At 50.7% G+C, this 17,271-nt stretch overlaps 1 protein-coding gene across 2 annotated transcripts in view; it reads left to right on the forward strand.

Annotated features, from left to right (window-relative positions):
• Positions 1-681: 681 nt before the first annotated feature.
• FSTL1 (follistatin like 1) overlaps positions 682-17,271 on the forward strand; it is a 151,883-nt gene continuing 135,293 nt past the window's right edge. For both annotated transcript variants that reach the window (XM_069635844.1, XM_069635845.1), the window contains exons 1-2: positions 682-812; positions 11,296-11,352. In XM_069635844.1, coding sequence (XP_069491945.1) covers positions 810-812; positions 11,296-11,352 — 60 coding nt within the window. In that variant the 5' untranslated portion in view covers positions 682-809. The remainder of the gene's footprint in view (positions 813-11,295; positions 11,353-17,271) is intronic.

Below are 17,271 nucleotides of genomic sequence, written 5' to 3' on the forward strand. Positions count from 1 at the left end.
TAGGCCAATTGTAATTGGTTATTTATGACACGCTTAATACCCAGAGGTTTATAAGCGCGGACCCGGGGATCGAACCTGTGTTGCTCCGAGCGCGTTGCCCCTGAGCTATCCTCCCGAAAGCATCGTTGTAGAATATTATTTTAATGGTGGAATTAAGTTTGCGTGTTGTTGTTTTTTTTTTTTTAAGACCCGTGTTTTGGCAGAACTCGCCCTGAAGCGTAAGACTGAGGTGGGGGCTGTCTTTGGTGGGTGCGCTTTTCATCGGCCCGAAGACCCCCTGTTTTCAGAGTGTTTCTCTGCGCCTTCCAGCTGGTTGCTGGGGGGGGGGGGCTCGCGCACGGGCTGCTGCTGGCCACAGCTGGGGAAGTTTTTTGATGGAGTGACATTTCTGGAGTCGTCGGGCCTTTGAACTCCCCCTCCCGACAGGACCAGCTGGGGTGGGGGCTGCCCTGCCCGGGCCACGTCGCTGGGATTGGTGGGCGGATGAGGGGAATGGAAGGCTGGGGGCGAAGGGGAGGAAGAGAGGTGGGCGAGAGGATGGGGGACTCGGGTGGAAGGAGCGACGGGGAATGGAATGAGAGCAGGGAGGGGCGGGTGGGCTAGGGAGGCAGGCCTGGGATAGGGCAGGGGAGGGGAGGAGGGAGGAAGGCCTGATACTCGGCCCCTCGTCGCTGGGTGGATCAGATTTCCTCAAGGAGAGAAAGAAAGAGAGGCAGCCGAAGCAGAGCAGGCATCTCAGCCTCCCGCCGCCCCAGCACCCGGACCACAGCTCCGCAGCCGCCCCTGAAGACCTCCCGCCCGCAGGCAACATGGTGAGAGCTCCCTGGAGCTGGGGCTTGGGGGTAGGGATACAGCACTACCACAGGGGGCGCTTGCTCCCTCCCAGCCCGGGATGAGACATCACAAGCTAGCAGCGGACCCGGGGGTGTTCGGGGTGCGGGGAGGCGATGTGGCTGTACCCCCAGGGCTGGGGATACCTGAGCCCAAAACAAATGTCACCCAAAACCAAAACTCGCCCTCCCGCCCATACTCAGTCCTGTCCGCCACCCCCTAGACCTGGCTTTGCTAAGAACACCCCTTCTGCCATACGCCTCTTCTGTGACCCCAACCACCACCTGGTGCCCCCCCCTGCTTCCCATCTCAACCCCCTCCTCCAGGCTAACCTTTTCCCATTCACTCCAGTCAAGCACCCCTCATATCCCCCCGCCTTTCACTCCAACTTCCACCCCCTACTGCCCCAAACGCATGCCCCCAAACCATTATCCTGGCATCAGTTAAAAACGGAGGTCAAATCCCGCACCTACCAGCGAGGCCACCCTCCTCACCTGGCACTTTTCTGGTTCTGTTTCGAATCTGTCCTGTCCCTGTGCTCGCCGCCTGGTCCCGTTCACGCTGGTCTCTGGTCCTGTTCTGGGTCTCTTGCTACCATGGGTCTCTTTTCATTCTGGCCCTGTTCTGGGTCTCTTGCCACTCGGGGTCTCTTTTCATTCTGGCCCAGTTCTGGGTCTCTTACCAGCATCAGTCTCTTTTCATTCTGGTCCTGTTCTGGGTCTCTTGCCACCCTGGGTCTCTTTTCATTCTGGCCCTGTTCTGGGTCTCTTGCCACCCTGGGTCTCTTTTCATTTTGGTCCTGTTCTGGGTCTCTTACCAGCCTGGGTCTCTTTTCATTCTGGTCCTGTTCTGGGTCTCTTGCCACCCTGGGTCTCTTTTAATTCTGGTCCTGTTCTGGGTCTCTTGCCACCCTGGGTCTCTTTTCATTCTGGTGCTGTTCTGGGTCTCTTGTCACTCTCAGTCTCTTTTCATTCTGGTCCTGTTCTGGGTCTCTTCGAACCCTGGGTCTCTTTTCATTCTGGTCCTGTTCTGGGTCTCTTGCCACCCTGGGTCTCTTTTCATTCTGGTCCTGTTCTGGGTCTCTTGCCACCCTGGGTCTCTTTTCATTCTGGTCCTGTTCCGGGTCTCTTCGAACCCTGGGTCTCTTTTCATTCTGGTCCTGTTCTGGGTCTCTTGCCACCCTGGGTCTCTTTTCATTCTGGTCCTGTTCCGGGTCTCATACCACGCTGGGTCTCTTTTCATTATGGTGCTGTTCTGGGTCTCTTGCCACCCTGGGTCTAGTTCATTCTCGCCCTTTTTTGAGTCTCTCATTTCGGGTGTTGATCTGGGGCTTTTTCTGTTCTGGGTCTCGTCCCATCCTGATTCTCTTTGCATTGTGGTCCGTTTATGGATGCCTTTCCATCTTGGCTCTGTTCACCTCTCTCGTTCCCTTTCAGTGGGCTGGTCCTGGTGTGGATTTCTTCCCATCTTTGTTCGCTCTTTTCTGGCTCTTTTCCCCCGCTAGTCTTGTTCTTATTCTCTTTCAATTGGCTCTGTTCTGGCTCCCTTGCCACCATAGCTCTATCATTATTCTCTGTCCATGTTCTGGGTCGCTTTCTTTCCTCTTCTGGCTCATTTCCTATCCAGGCTCATTTCTCTCTCTCTGGTTCTCTGGCGCTGTTCTGACTCTCTTTCCTTCCTAACACTGCTCTCATGGTGTTTGCATTCTGGCTTTGTCATTACATTTCCATTCTGGTCGTGCTCCGGCTGTCTTTCCATTCTTGCTCCCTTCTCGCTTTAGTCCCACCCTGACTCTGTTCCCTCTCTCTTCCCAACCAGGCTTTCTTCTTGTTGGCTGTCCATTCACACTGCATGTTGGTTCACTTCCCTTGTTGACCCTGTTCTGGGTTTCTATATTCTGGTCATGTTCTGGGGCTCTTTCTATTCTGGTTATCTTTCTATCTAGTCCTCATCTGGGTCTCTCCCAATAAGGCCCTGTTCTGCGACTCTTTCCATCTGGTCTTGTTCTGGATCACTTTCCATTCTGGGACTCTTTTCATCTAGTCCTGCTCTGGATCTCTTTCCATTCTGGGACTCTTTTCATCTAGTCCTGCTCTGGATCTCTTTCCATGCTGGGACTCTTTTCATCTAGTCCTGCTCTGGATCTCTTTCAATTCTGGGACTCTGAGGCTCTTTTATCTGGTCCCGTTCTGGGACTCTTTCCATCTGGCCCTGTCCTTGGTTTCTTTCCATTCAGTTACTCTTTACATCTGGTCCTGTTCTGGGTCTCTCCCGTATCTTGTCCTTTTCTGGATTTCTACTCCATCCTGAAACTGCCTGGGCAACTTTGCATTCCAGCTTGGTCCAACATGCTCACTTTCTCTTTCAGTTGGTTCTGTTCCGTCACCCTTGCTGCCGTGGCTCTCTCATTAACATTTCCGTGTTCTGGGTCTCTTTCTTCCCTCTCCTGGTTCTCTAACTCGCCAGGCTCGTTTCTCTCTCATGTTATGCCCTCTTCCTATCCTAGCACTGCTCTCATACTTTGTGCATTTATCATCACTATTTCCATTCTGCTCCTGCTGTGGGCCTCTTCCCACCCTGTCACTCTATTTCCGTGTTCTGGGTCTCTTTCTTCCCCCTTCTGGTTCTCTTGCTCTCCAGGATCGCCTCTCCCTCTCTCTCTCCTTCTCGCCCTGGCTTTGTTCTTCCTCTCTTTCCCTTCACTCTCTATTCTGCTTCTCTTTCTGTGTTTGCTTAGCTCCCATCCCTGTCCTGTGCTGCATATCCTTCCACCCTCCTTCCCCATTTGGCTCTCTTTTCTCCCTCTCTCGGCATTATAGTCCTGTTCTTGTTTACTTGCCATCCCAGCTCTGTTCCTGCTGGCGAAATCTCACCCTGGCCCGGTTCTCTTCCTCGTCCCAACCTGGCGCTGTTCTCTTCCTCTTCCCAACCTGGCCTTGTTCTCTTCCTCTTCCCATCCTGGCCCTGTACTCTTCCTCTTCCCAACCTGGCCCTGTTCTCTTCCTCTTCCCAACCTGGCGCTGTTCTCTTCCTCTTCCCAACCTGGCCCTGTTTTCTTCCTCTTCCCATCCTGGCCCTGTACTCTTCCTCTTCCCAACCTGGCCCTGTTCTCTTCCTCTTCCCATCCTGGCCCTGTTCTCTTCCTTTACCCATCCTGGCCCTGTTCTCTTCCTCTTCCCATCCTGGCCCTGTTCTCTTCCTCTTCCCATCCTGGCCCTGTTCCCTTCCTCTTCCCATCCTGGCCCTGTTCTCTTCCTCTTCCGAACCTTACCCTGTTCTCTTCCTCTTCCCATCCTGGCCCTGTTCCCTTCCTCTTCCCATCCTGGCCCTGTTCTCTTCCTCTTCCGAACCTTACCCTGTTCTCTTCCTCGTCCCAACGTGGCCCTGTTCTCTTCCTCTTCCCAACCTGGCCCTGTTCTCTTCCTCTTCCCAACCTGGCCCTGTTCTCTTCCTCTTCCCAACCTGGCCCTGTTCTCTTCCTCTTCCCAACCTGGCCCTGTTCTCTTCCTCTTCCCATCATGACCCTGTTCACTTCCTCTTCCCATCGTGGCCCTGTTCTCTTCCTCTTCCCAACCTGGCCCTGTTCTCTTCCTCTTCCCATCATGACCCTGTTCACTTCCTCTTCCCATCGTGGCCATGTTCTCGTCCTCTTCCCAACCTGGCCCTGTTCTCTTCCTCTTCCCATCGTGACCCTCTTCTTTTCCTCTTCCCAATCTGGCCCTGTTCTCTTCCTCTTCCCAACCTGGCCCTGTTCTCTTCCTCTTCCCAACCTGGCCCGGTTCTCTTCCTCTTCCCAACCTGGCCCTGTTCTCTTCCTCTTCCCATCGTGACCCTGTTCGCTTCTTCTTCCCATCCTGGCCCCGTTCTCTTCCTCTTCCCATCCTGGCCCTGTTCCCTTCCTCTTCCGAACCTTGCCCTGTTATCTTTCTCTTCCGAACCTTGCCCTGTTCTCTTCCTCTTCCCATCGTGACCCTCTTCTTTTCCTCTTCCCAATCTGGCCCTGTTCTCTTCCTCTTCCCAACCTGGCCCGGTTCTCTTCCTCTTCCCAACCTGGCCCTGTTCTCTTCCTCTTCCCATCGTGACCCTGTTCGCTTCTTCTTCCCATCCTGGCCCCGTTCTCTTCCTCTTCCCATCCTGGCCCTGTTCCCTTCCTCTTCCGAGCCTTGCCCTGTTCTCTTCCTCTTCCGAACCTTGCCCTGTTCTCTTCCTCTTCGCAACCTGGCCCTGTTCTCTTCCCCTTCCCATCGTGACCCTGTTCTCCTCCTCTTCCCAACATGGCCTTGTTCTTTCAGCGTTGTTTTCACTTTCTTCCCATTCTGGGCATGTTCGCGGTCTCTTCTTCTAGACAGCTCTTATTCTGGCTCCCTTCTTATGCTGAGCAAGACCTGACCTTTCTTTGCTTTTAACCAAAGATACATATTTCCTCTAGGCTTGTCTCTCCCTCAAACTCACGCTAAACGTCTCCCTCCAGTACAAATGTCTCCCTCCAGTATAAATGTCTCCCTCCAGTATAAAAGTCTCCCTCCAGTATAAATGTCTCTCCCATATTTCAACGGACTTTTATTTATGTTTGTATTTATTAAACTTTTATGGGAATCTCTTATTCCCAGAATAAAGGTTTTTGTTTGTTTGTCTTCCCCCCAGATACGCACCACTGCTTGCCCCCATCAGCTCATACCTTAGACACCCCTGTGTCTCTTCCACAGAGTTCATCTCCAACAGACTTGGATCTCCCCCTTAGACTCACCTCCCATTAAAAACACTGTCTTTCATTGACGTCTGTCTTGACCAACTCATGTCTCCAGCAGCCCATTTTGTCCTCCCCAACTCCTGTCGCTCCTAGAGTCATCTTCCCCCTCCCCCAGATGTAGGTCTCCCCCAGACACGCAAGTTTCATGTATGTACCATGCAGCCTTCATTTCGCTTCTCAGAAGCATGTCTCTGCCCTATTCTCACGTCTCCCCCAGGCACATCTCATCACAGACTTGCCCTCCCAGGTTCCCCCTCCTTTGCCACTCATGTCTCTCTCCAAGGCTCCCCCATTTTCGCGTCTTCTTCAGTCTGCTCTCTTCACTAATGCTAACCCTGTTCATTTCTCTTTGTAGGCACTTCGACCTCCTTGGCCCAGGTCTTTTTCACCACCCTGTGGCATCCTTCTCCCTGCCCCGTATGGCACCTAGAAGCAGGGCTCCCCCAGGCTCAAATTCTCGTTTCCTTCTCCCGTGCCTATATCGCACCCACCAACCTCATATTCCCCTCCTGCACCCCCTCACCCCCAGGGTCAGAGGCGTAGACAGGGTTGGGCCTAAGCGGGTAAGGCCCGCCCAAAGTGTGCACATGCCCACACAGCAGTGCTTTGTGGGCATTTACAGATGTTAGTTCCACTCCGGTGAACCAACTACATTAGATTCAGGCCCCACTTGTTAGACGATTCTGGCTACGCCTTTGCCCAGGGTATGTCTCCCTAGACGTCTTTTTTTCAGATGTACAAGTTCCTGTTCTCCTTCCTGCCTGCCATCTCTCCCAAGACACATTTCACATCCCAGGACTCTGTTTCTGCTAGATTTCTTCTCTCTCCCTAGGTTTGTATCTCTTCCCAGACTTTTGTCGCCCCCAGGCTAGTGCAACACTGGAAACTGATGGGTTTAACATTTGGAATGAATCATAACCACTGGCATTGCTCTTGGCAGCCTGTCATTCCATTGTTTTTCAGCCTGCCATGCGTTGAAAGTAGAAAACCCATATTGAAATCGGGCTTAGCCCCACCCTAAAAGGGGCAGTCCAGCCTGGATAGCTAGGTCCCATTGCTTCTACACGGAACCACACAAACTCCAGACATGTTTCTGCATTATCAGTAAGGTGTAGGTTGGGACTCTAGGCGAGGCCAAATCAGGAGGGTCGCCTGGTCATAACTGTTCTATGTAGGGCGATCTATGCAAAGCCAAACACTGATAGATGGAAGGGTTTGATTAAATCATAACAACTACAATTGCTCTGGGCAACCCTCCAAACCATTCTTTTGCAGCCTGCCACAGACAGTCCTAAGCTTCACCACACTGATGATTCCCAGTGCCTGGAGATTGCTTGTAGTCGAATGCAGACAGGTTGCGGCCAAGCAGTTTGGTCTGGACTGCGCTTTTTGGCATGGTGCCAAGCCTGATTAGACTATTGTTCCCCCCTCTTGCAATGGCACAGCAGGCTGAAAACCAATGGCTTATGTGGTTGCTCCATGCAATGCCAGAGGCTCAGGGGTCGAAATTAGGACTGGTTGACCAGTAGCAAAGAGCAGATCCTGGGTATCGGGCATCGCCGTTTAGGCAGAAGCCAGGTCTGGGGACTCAGGAACTAGTATATACTGCGTGAGATGCAGACTAACTTTTTGTCCATTATATATTATCCAATATGCTTTAAATGTCTCAGGTGTGTCTTTTATTCTTGTTTATACACATTACCAAACCTGCACACAGGTAACGCCAGATAGCTATGTTTGTCTGGCACCACTTGGCTGGGGAGCCACACGTAGCTCTTGGTTATAACCAGGAGCTAACTACCTGGACCTATGTGATCCGTGCGCCGCCCGTAATGTCGACCACGAATATGTCGGCCTCCATCACGGCGCAGTGATTACATAGCTCACTCATCACCCACATTTCCCCACATGCACTTACGGTCTCGACGGCACAAAAGTGTGCAGCCGACTCGCCTCTATCACTTGCAGCATCAGTTCCCACCCACTTACGTGGATCAGAGCTGGCGCCACAGGGTCCTTTTTTCTTTTTTTGTTATTCTTAAACTTTGTCCCCCGACCTACATGTAATTGAAGCAGGGGACGCCCCCCGCAAACCCTGACCCCCATTACACTGACTAAGAGGAGGGGGTCAGGATTTTGGCGACATTTTAAAGGCACAGTAATGGGACGATTCCAAATAGCTCACAGCTCCTGGCAATTTCGAACCCTGCACTGATTCAAAACCCTTCCCTTCTTCTATATTCAGTATTGCATCGCCCCGAAGAATGGTGTCTTCCCCAAACTAATATGCCCCAACAGGACTTACCCACACACACTTCTCCTGCTGGATGTTTGTCGCCCCTTTAGATCTGGAGCTCCCCCCGGTTTGTGCCTCCCCAGGCGCCGGTCGTCCTTCAGTCTTTGGGCGCATGCCCTGTTCAGGCCTTCCAGGGGGGCAGACTTTCTGCTCATGTCTCTCCCTGGTCTCATTTCTCTGCGCCTCTCCCCTCACGTCTCCCTCCAAGGCTCGTGGCTCATCCGTCCCAGTCCTGGGAGGATAGCTCAGTGGCAACGCGCTCACCTTGGAAGCAAGACGACACGGAGCAACACAGGTTCGATCCCCGGGTCCGCGCTTAGAAACCTCTGGGTAGTAAGCATGTTATAAATAACATATCAAATAATTTGCCAGCTTCCACGCGCCCGCCCGTCTTGTGCCTCTCCTGTGTCTCATGTCTGCCACAAGGCCCAGTCGCCCCCAGACTCCCTGTAATCATGCTGCAGTCCCGTGTCTCCCCGCAGCATCACTTCCTTTGGCCTTGCCTATCACCTCTGTATGGATGATATGTGCACTTTACAGTCTTTCCTATTTTTCTGATTCCATTCACTCTACTCTGTCTGCTTTCATCCAAGCTTGGATGTCATCCTACTATCTGCACCTCAACCCGTCGAAAACTGAGGTACTCTTTTTTTTCCTGCATCCACGATTCCCCCACCTCTTCCTCCTTTGTCTATTTCCTTTCCTCCTACCTCTCTTCCGATTTCCACATAGTCTCAGGAGGATAGCTCAGGGGCAATGTGCTCGCCTTGGAAGAAAGACGACGGTCCGCGCTTGGAAACCACTGAGTATTAAGCGCGTTATAAATAACCAATTACAATTACATCTGCCCGTAATGTGGGCATCACTTTTGACCCATCTCTTTCCGTTACCTCGCATATCATTTCTCCTTCTCAGTCTTGTCGTTTCCAGCTCTGTAATATCTACTAGGGCGAGGGCTTTCTTACCTTTAGTTCCACTGCGCTCCTCATTTCTTCTTTAGTTTTTTCACGCCTGTTCTATTGTTCTAGCTTCCTCCTGGGCCTTCCCGCCTTTCAGCTCGCCCCTCTTTGCTCTATCTTTCTTGCTTCCATACGTGTTCTTTGTGCTCGCTCTGCCCATGGCTCCATCTCGGCGTGCTTGCAGTCGTCGCTGGCTCTCTTCCGAGGCTCGTCTTCTCTTCAACTTTCTATATATCGTGTTTAAATGTCTTCATGGTCTTGCTCCCCCTTATCTTTCTTCTCTCATCTTATTTTACATCCTGCTCCCTCCGTTCCCACTCTGTCTTACATCTAGTGGTCCCTCGAGCCGTCCCCCCTCCGACCTCCTTTGATTCTTCTCTTTTTTGTTCATTCTCACAATTGATATGATATGATAGGTTATTTATAACACACTTAATACCCAGAGGTTTCTAAGCGCGGACCCGGGGATCAAACCAGTGTTGCTCTGTGTCGTCTTGCTTCCAAGGCGAGCACGTTGCCCCTGAGCTGTCCTCACGAGATAGCGCTGAAACATTGGAATGAGCTTCTCCTGTCTCTTCAGTCACTTTCCTCTTTTTCTCTCTTTAAATCTCGGCTCAAGGACCATCTTCTTCTTTCTCATGAAGCTGTGTGATTTTTATTTGCATTACCCTCAAATTATTGTATCGTGTTTTGCTCTCTGTACAGCTGTTAGGCGCTATATAAATAAAATACAAAAAATACCCCAAACTCTCAGGACACCCCCCTGCTTATGTCTCACTAGGCTAATGTCTCTCCTATTTTATACTGACTCTCCCTTTGACTCTCCCTTGCTGTCTCCCCCAGGCTCATGACACCACTCCTCCTTATGTCTCACCAGGACAATGTCTCCCATAACTGTTTTATGCTGACTCTCCCTTGCTGTCTCCCCCAGGATCATGACGCCCCACCTTATGTCTCACCAGGACAATGTCTCCCATAACTGTTTTATGCTGACTCTCCCTTGCTGTCTCCCCCGGGATCATGACGCCCCACCTTATGTCTCACCAGGACAATGTCTCCCATAACTGTTTTATGCTGACTCTCCCTTGCTGTCTCCCCCAGGATCATGACGCCCCACCTTATGTCTCACCAGGACAATGTCTCCCATAACTGTTTTATGCTGACTCTCCCTTGCTGTCTCCCCCGGGATCATGACACCCCTCCTTATGTCTCACCAGGACAATGTCTCCCATAACTGTTTTTTACACTGGCTCTCCCTTGCTGTCTCCCCCAGGATTATGACACCCCTCCTTATGTCTCACCAGGACAATGTCTCCCATAACTGTTTTACGCTGAATCTCCCTTGCTGTCTCCCCCGGGCTCATGACGCCCCTCCTTATGTCTCACCAGGACAATGTCTCCCATAACTGTTTTACACTGAATCTCCCTTGCTGTCTCCCCCGGGCTCATGACACCCCTCCTTATGTCTTACCAGGACAATGTCTCCCATAACTGTTTTACACTGAATCTCCCTTGCTGTCTCCCCCGGGCTCATGATGCCCCTCCTTATGTCTCACCAGGACAATGTCTCCCATAACTGTTTTTTACACTGGCTCTCCCTTGCTGTCTCCCCCAGGATTATGACACCCCTCCTTATGTCTCACCAGGACAATGTCTCCCATAACTGTTTTACGCTGAATCTCCCTTGCTGTCTCCCCCGGGCTCATGACGCGCCTCCTTATGTCTTACCAGGACAATGTCTCCCATAACTGTTTTACGCTGAATCTCCCTTGCTGTCTCCCCCAGGATTATGACACCCCTCCTTATGTCTCACCAGGACAATGTCTCCCATAACTGTTTTACGCTGAATCTCCCTTGCTGTCTCCCCCGGGATCATGACGCCCCTCCTTCTGTCTCACCAGGACAATGTCTCCCATAACTGTTTTACACTGAATCTCCCTTGCTGTCTCCCCCAGGCTCATGACGCCCCTCCTTATGTCTTACTAGGACAATGTCTCCCATAACTGTTTTATGCTGACTCTCCCTTGCTGTCTCCCCCAGGATCATGACGCCCCACCTTATGTCTCACCAGGACAATGTCTCCCATAACTGTTTTACGCTGAATCTCCCTTGCTGTCTCCCCCGGGCTCATGACGCCCCTCTTTTTGTCTCACCAGGACAATGTCTCCCATAACTGTTTTACACTGAATCTCCCTTGCTGTCTCCCCCAGGATCATGACACCCTCAACTCAGGTCTCCCCATCTCTCTCCACAGTTTCATTCAAACTCCCCCACGTCTCTGGTCTTCCCTCAGTCACATCTCCCATCCCCACCCACCCTCTGCCCCCTTCTCCTCCCAGAGGATCGTGACCTACGCCCATGCCTCTTCAGGCTAATGTCTCCCCCTGGAGTCCTGTCCCTCCCGCTCCCACACTCTCACGTTTCGCCCGGCTCACCCCTCCCTCTGTTTCCTTTCCCAGATGCTGAAGGCTCTGCCCGTGCTGGTGCTGCTGGCTGTCTCCTGGGTCCACGCTCTGGTATGTACAGTTCTCTCGCATGTGCAGATGCTCGGAGATTGCAAGATGGCGGCCCTCGCATTCCAGAGTCCATTTTAGGACAGGAATGTAAGGGTTCAGCCGCACAATTCAAGATGGTGGGTCTGGACGAGGGCACATCTGCTTCACTGGAGGGGGGAAAAGTGAAACAGCCTCCAGGATAAGTGAATGAAAATAAAAAAACAACGATGTTGAAATCTGCATGTTTGAACATAAGAGTGGAGTATCTGTAAACAACTTGCCGACATGACCCATTCCAATCTGTAGTTGCTTACCTCGTCCTGCTTTTTTCTTTGCATTCTGCGACCTTTCCCATTATAAAACTCAGACTACAAGTCCCAGAATGCATACAGAAAACCAGAACTGGATAAGCACCTACAGATTGGAAGGGGTCATGTTGGCGAGTATACAAGTGCAATCCAATAGAAGTGACCTTGTTCTTTGGTTATTTATTTTTGAGTTTGATAATGTCCTAGCTCAGGGGGTTGTTTCAAAGGGCATGCGAAAAACAAAACAGGAAATGGAGTACGATACGAAGGTGACATGAAGCCCAAGTGGTCCGATTAGTGATAGTCCGTATCAGAGATCGGCGCGACCGCTCGGTAACATAGTGTGGTTGATGCTTTTGCTAAGGCACTGCGGTTAAAGAAAATCTGGTGTTTGCAGGTTATTCCTATTACAACAAACATAACGCAAGTGGCTATAGGAACAATTCAGATAACAGTTTGCAGGGTGAAGGCAGGCAAATTCGATTGGGCATTGGGCAGAGGTGCTAATTATAAGGTATAAACGGGATAGAGTCCGGTGCGCAACTAGACTAAAACTTCGGGGTGGGTGGCTAACCCTTCAAATGTTGGTAGAGGGCCTAACTTCGGAGATGTGCGGGGGGGCAAACTTGTGCTGGGGCGTTCTGCACCAAGGCATGTTTGTGGAAAGTAGTGGCAAGTTAGTAGCAGTCAGACCACGGACACTGCCTCTTTGGTTCACTGCCGGCATGGTAATGTGGTTGGGATGTGGTATGTGGTTGGCTTTGTCAGCTGCTAGTTCATTGCACGTGCCCAGCTTCATTTTAGTATAATCTCATCCTCCCGACTGTTGGGGTATTCTTCATCTTAAACTAGCTATAAAAAGTACCTATAGTCTGTCTTGCTGTGGACATTCTTGACCAACTGTCGTATTTGAGCATCGTAACATCTTTACACATTGTGGTGGGACTGTTCTGTTGAAGCTTCAATGTTAAAAGCAGGCATCGCTCTCCCCTTCACGTCTGAAACTGTGAAAATAGTTGTCTACTGTCCCCTCTTGCCCTCGCAAGTACTCCACTGACAGGCCGAGTGTTAATATCCCATTGCGATATCAATTGCCTAAAAGTGTGTGCAGTTCGAAAACTGCGTTGCTAACAATGAAATGCTTTACAGAAGTAATTGCCGGGCCTTTGTTAGCAAGTCAGCCCCAGGCTCCGTTGCTAACAATGAAATGCTTTACAGAAGTAATTGCCAGTCCTTTGTTAACAAGCTAGCCCCAGGCTCCCTTCCTAACAATGAAATGCTTTACAGAAGCAATTGTCAGGCCTTTGTTAACAAGTCAGCCCCAGGCTCCGTTGCTAACAATGAAATGCTTTACAGAAGTAATTGCCAGTCCTTTGTTAACAAGTCAGCCCCAGGCTCCCTTCCTAACAATGAAATGCTTTACAGAAGTAATTGTCGGGCCTTTGTTAACAAGTCAGCCCCAGGCTCCGTTGCTAACAATGAAATGCTTTACAGAAGTAATTGCCAGTCCTTTGTTAACAAGTCAGCCCCAGGCTCCCTTCCTAACAATGAAATGCTTTACAGAAGTAATTGTCGGGCCTTTGTTAACAAGTCAGCCCCAGGCTCCGTTGCTAACAATGAAATGCTTTACAGAAGTAATTGCCGGGCCTTTGTTAACAAGTCAGCCCCAGGCTCTGTTGCTAACAATGAAATGCTTTACAGAAGTAATTGCCAGTCCTTTGTTAACAAGTCAGCCCCAGGCTCCCTTCCTAACAATGAAATGCTTTACAGAAGTAATTGTCGGGCCTTTGTTAACAAGTCAGCCCCAGGCTCTGTTGCTATCAATGAAATGATTTACAGAAGTAATTGGCGGGCCTTTGTTAACAACTCGGGAGGATAGCTTTGCTAACTGTCCGGGGAGGATAGCTAAGCGGCAACGTGTTCGCCTTGGAAGCAAGACGACACGAAGCAACACAGGTTCGATCACTGTGTCCGTGCTTAGAAACCTCTGGGTATTTAAGCATGTTATAAATATGCAACTAAGACAACAAAAAAACAATTACGCAAAACAAAAACAAAACAATGTAACAGCCCCTCGATGCCTGAAAATGCAAAATGAAAAAAAATAAAAAACTCAGTCCCAGGCTCCGTTTGACATATGCATCATGTTCTGCCTGCCGATGGCTCTGTAGGTGAGCGATGTCAAGTCAACGTGACCCAGAATTTCAGGTGGCAGGGGTAGAGCCCCATTTGCCCAATGGTCGTTGCGCACATGGGTAGGGTCAAGTATTGGAGTCATTGGGGAAAGGGAAGGTTATATGATTAATGTACGTGGGCATCTCAGAGTGCGATGGTGTGTCATTTCCAAGTGGGGGACAATTCTCCCATGGTCGCGGAGCTGGTGGTGTCCTTTTTGGGCTGGCAGGTCTATTTGTAGCGAGAGCTTTGTGTTGGAAATGATCCCTTGAGTCTTTACCTGGTCCGCCGTGGTGGGTGCCGCACTCATGAGGGGTGGTCCTTTGAATGGTCTATTGCTGGATAGTCTTGTGGGGTTCAGTTGTCTGCTGAGTGTTCTTATCAGGTTCCAGGGTCAATATGACACGAGAATCGCCCGCATTTAATTTGACAGCTTTTGGGAAGAGTGCGCTGTAAACATTAAATAGCTCATGGGAGGAAATGGAGTCGTGGGGCCCTAACTGCAGTCTCCCGTTTGACCCCTCAGGGTACGATCGTCAAGGTGGTTAGCGAGTCACTTCAAGGCCGTACCCGCTCGTCCCATTGGAACTTTTAATCCTGGCATTAATGTCTGATGGTTGACTCTATCGTAGGCAGCCGGTCAAGGAGTACCTGGTTGTGTTGTCGAGAGCTTTCAGAATTTCAGAACTACTGTTTAAGAGAAAACCAGATTGGTTTTAATAAACTGGGAGTTTCTCTGCACTGTGGGGGACCAGTTTGGTGGACATTTTTTTCAGGATGAAAGGAATATTAGATATGGGCCTCGGGTTTTGGAATATCTTAGTTAGGGTCACAGCCTTTAGTGATAGCCGGATACTGCTTGATTTTAGGATGCGTTACTAAATTTGGACACTGTTTCACCAGGTTAGCTATGTTTTCCCTGATCAGAGGGACTGTGCATGGGTCTAATTAACCCCTTAAGTGCTAAGGGCGACTATGTTCGTCCTGAATTCCCATAAGGAAACATTGTAGGCTCCGCCCACCCCAGCACTTGGTATTAATCAGCTCTTCAGTTGTAATAGAGTTGAATTCCATAGACGTGGACCGGCGGCCCTGGTTATGGAGGCTGTTGTATCTGGTTGTGTCTGGTGACCAATGTTGTCTTGCATTTGGACAATTTTATCTGCAAAGGCCCAGGCAAGAGGGTTGAGTTGCTCTGAGGGTTTTTGTTGAGTTCTAGTTTGGTGGCTGAGTTCATTCATTGTCCACTTTAGAAGCATCTTTAGTTTTGTATTGTGCAGACGAGATGTGGCTTTGATAGTATATTTTTTTTCTTTTATTTTTGCGAAGGCCCTGTGCCAGCCCCAGCTATGAATTCCGCATGCCAGTTTGCCATCAGGTGACTTTGATTTCCCCCATGCGTGTTCTAGATTGCGGCCTGGCTTTTTAAGGGAAGCCAGTTGGTCATCAAACCATTTGCTGTTTTTCCATATGTTATCGCCCATAGGCTCCTGTGTAGGGGACATGAATGAGAACGTCACGGAGAAGAAACATTATACAAGAATGCTCCATTAATGGAGAAAATGTGGGGTTGTCGTTGAATACCTACACATTTACCATTTGCGTCACAGGGAAATAAAGTGATAGGGTCCATGTGCGTAGGTCACTCACAAAAACTGACATTGCAGAGGGCCGCCAGCCAAAGGTCGCTCTCCTCTTCGGCCTCCTCCTCCTCCTCCTCTCTGGCCAATCCTGACGGTCCTGATGACGCGCGGATGCTGCGCGTCTTTGGATTCTCTGAGGTGGAACCACGGTTCCGGTGCCCCAGTTGATGCTATGCTGTCCCATAGTGGTCTACAGACTGCAATTGAAGTGATCTGACCAGTATCGCAAGGATAGACCAGGGCCAACGCGCTCGCCTTGGAAGCAAGACGACATGGCGCACCACAGGTTCGATCCCCGGGTCCGCGCTTAGAAGCCTCTGGTTATTATGAATAACCTGTCATATCCCACAGTTTGGGCGAGGAAGCTGTATTAGAACCCTGGTCTCTGTCTGGGTGAGCAATGTAGCCAATAGACCACACCTGCTCTCCTAGTGGATTTGATATTTTATAAGAAATTATAGGGTAGTTTGACCTGGGAAACACCAACGAGGGTTGGTAAAATAGCTCAGCGGGTTGCACCCCTGCTTTAGAGATTTGCGTTTGATGTGTAGGTCACAGAGTTGAACTCGCCTTCCGAGGCGAGTACAACTAGTACTTTTGAAATGGGAAAAATCGCGACTTTTTCTTAAGCGCCAAACAACAATTCAACTTGTTGTAAGCACTATACTCAAAATTAAAGTTATCGTATCCTCTTCTGTCAGGCCTTCAGGCATGTCTAACTCTGTGGAGCGTTATATTCCTTTATATCAACATGTGTGTTGTCCTCCCTCTTCTCCTCCTAGCTGACGCGCACTGATGCTGTTTACCACGGTACTTAGCGCTATAGTGTGTCAGCATGGGGTCCTCAGGTCTAAAAGCAGTGTAGTTTAAGAGGCATATACAGTCCTGCCTATATCGATCAGTGTGTAGGAATCATCTGTCGAGAACAGGGATGTTATGTGAAGGTCTATAGAGTCATGTATAGGCACCTCATAGTCCTTGAGTAAAAGCTGACATTGAAAGTTGGAGGCGGGGATAGGGTGGTGTCTACGGGAATAGCAGGGCCTCTATTGACAGGCCTGCGGGTCTGAGCAGAAAGTTTGGGGTAAAGCCTGACACGCAGCTGACTCTTCCCCAGCCCAACCAGCCTTGAGTAGTTTCCCGTGGGGGCCGTCCCGCTTCTGATACACGACTTCGGCCTAGTCTGACCTTCTTTCCCGCCTCTGAAACAGGGCCGAAACCGAAGGCCTAATTTGGCAACAGCATTGAAAACTAAAGTCCAGAACATTTCAGAAGCACGAAGGAAAATGCATAAGTTACATTCCCCATCTCCCTCGTGCACGAAACAGCAAGATGTGTGCTTCTGGCAACGAAAAGCAGGTTTCCCTGTGTGCCAGGGCTGGAGCCTGCAGCCGCCCGCTGACGTCATGGCGTAGCTATGCAGTAACGTGGGAGAGACCCTGTGCTGCAGAGCCCAGGCAAAGCAGGGCTGTTCCAAGACACGGAGCGGCCTTCTGGGACCGGGCTGGAGCCTGCAGCCCGCTGACGTCATGGCATAGCTATGCAGTAACGCGGGAGAGGCCCTGTGCTGCAGAGCCCAGGCAAAGCAGGGCTGTTCCAAGACACGGAGCGGCCTTCTGGGACCGGGCTGGAGCCTGCAGCCCGCTGACGTCATGGCATAGCTATGCAGTAACGCGGGAGAGGCCCTGTGCTGCAGAGCCCAGGCAAAGCAGGGCTGTTCCAAGACACGGAGCGGCCTTCTGGGACCGGGCTGGAGCCTGCAGCCGCCCGCTGACGTCATGGCGTAGCTATGCAGTAACGTGGGAGAGGCCCAG

Source organism: Ambystoma mexicanum, chromosome 7p (assembly GCF_040938575.1).
Source record: "Ambystoma mexicanum isolate Mex_15411 chromosome 7p, UKY_AmexF1_1, whole genome shotgun sequence".
Classification (NCBI taxonomy): Eukaryota; Metazoa; Chordata; class Amphibia; order Caudata; family Ambystomatidae; genus Ambystoma; species Ambystoma mexicanum.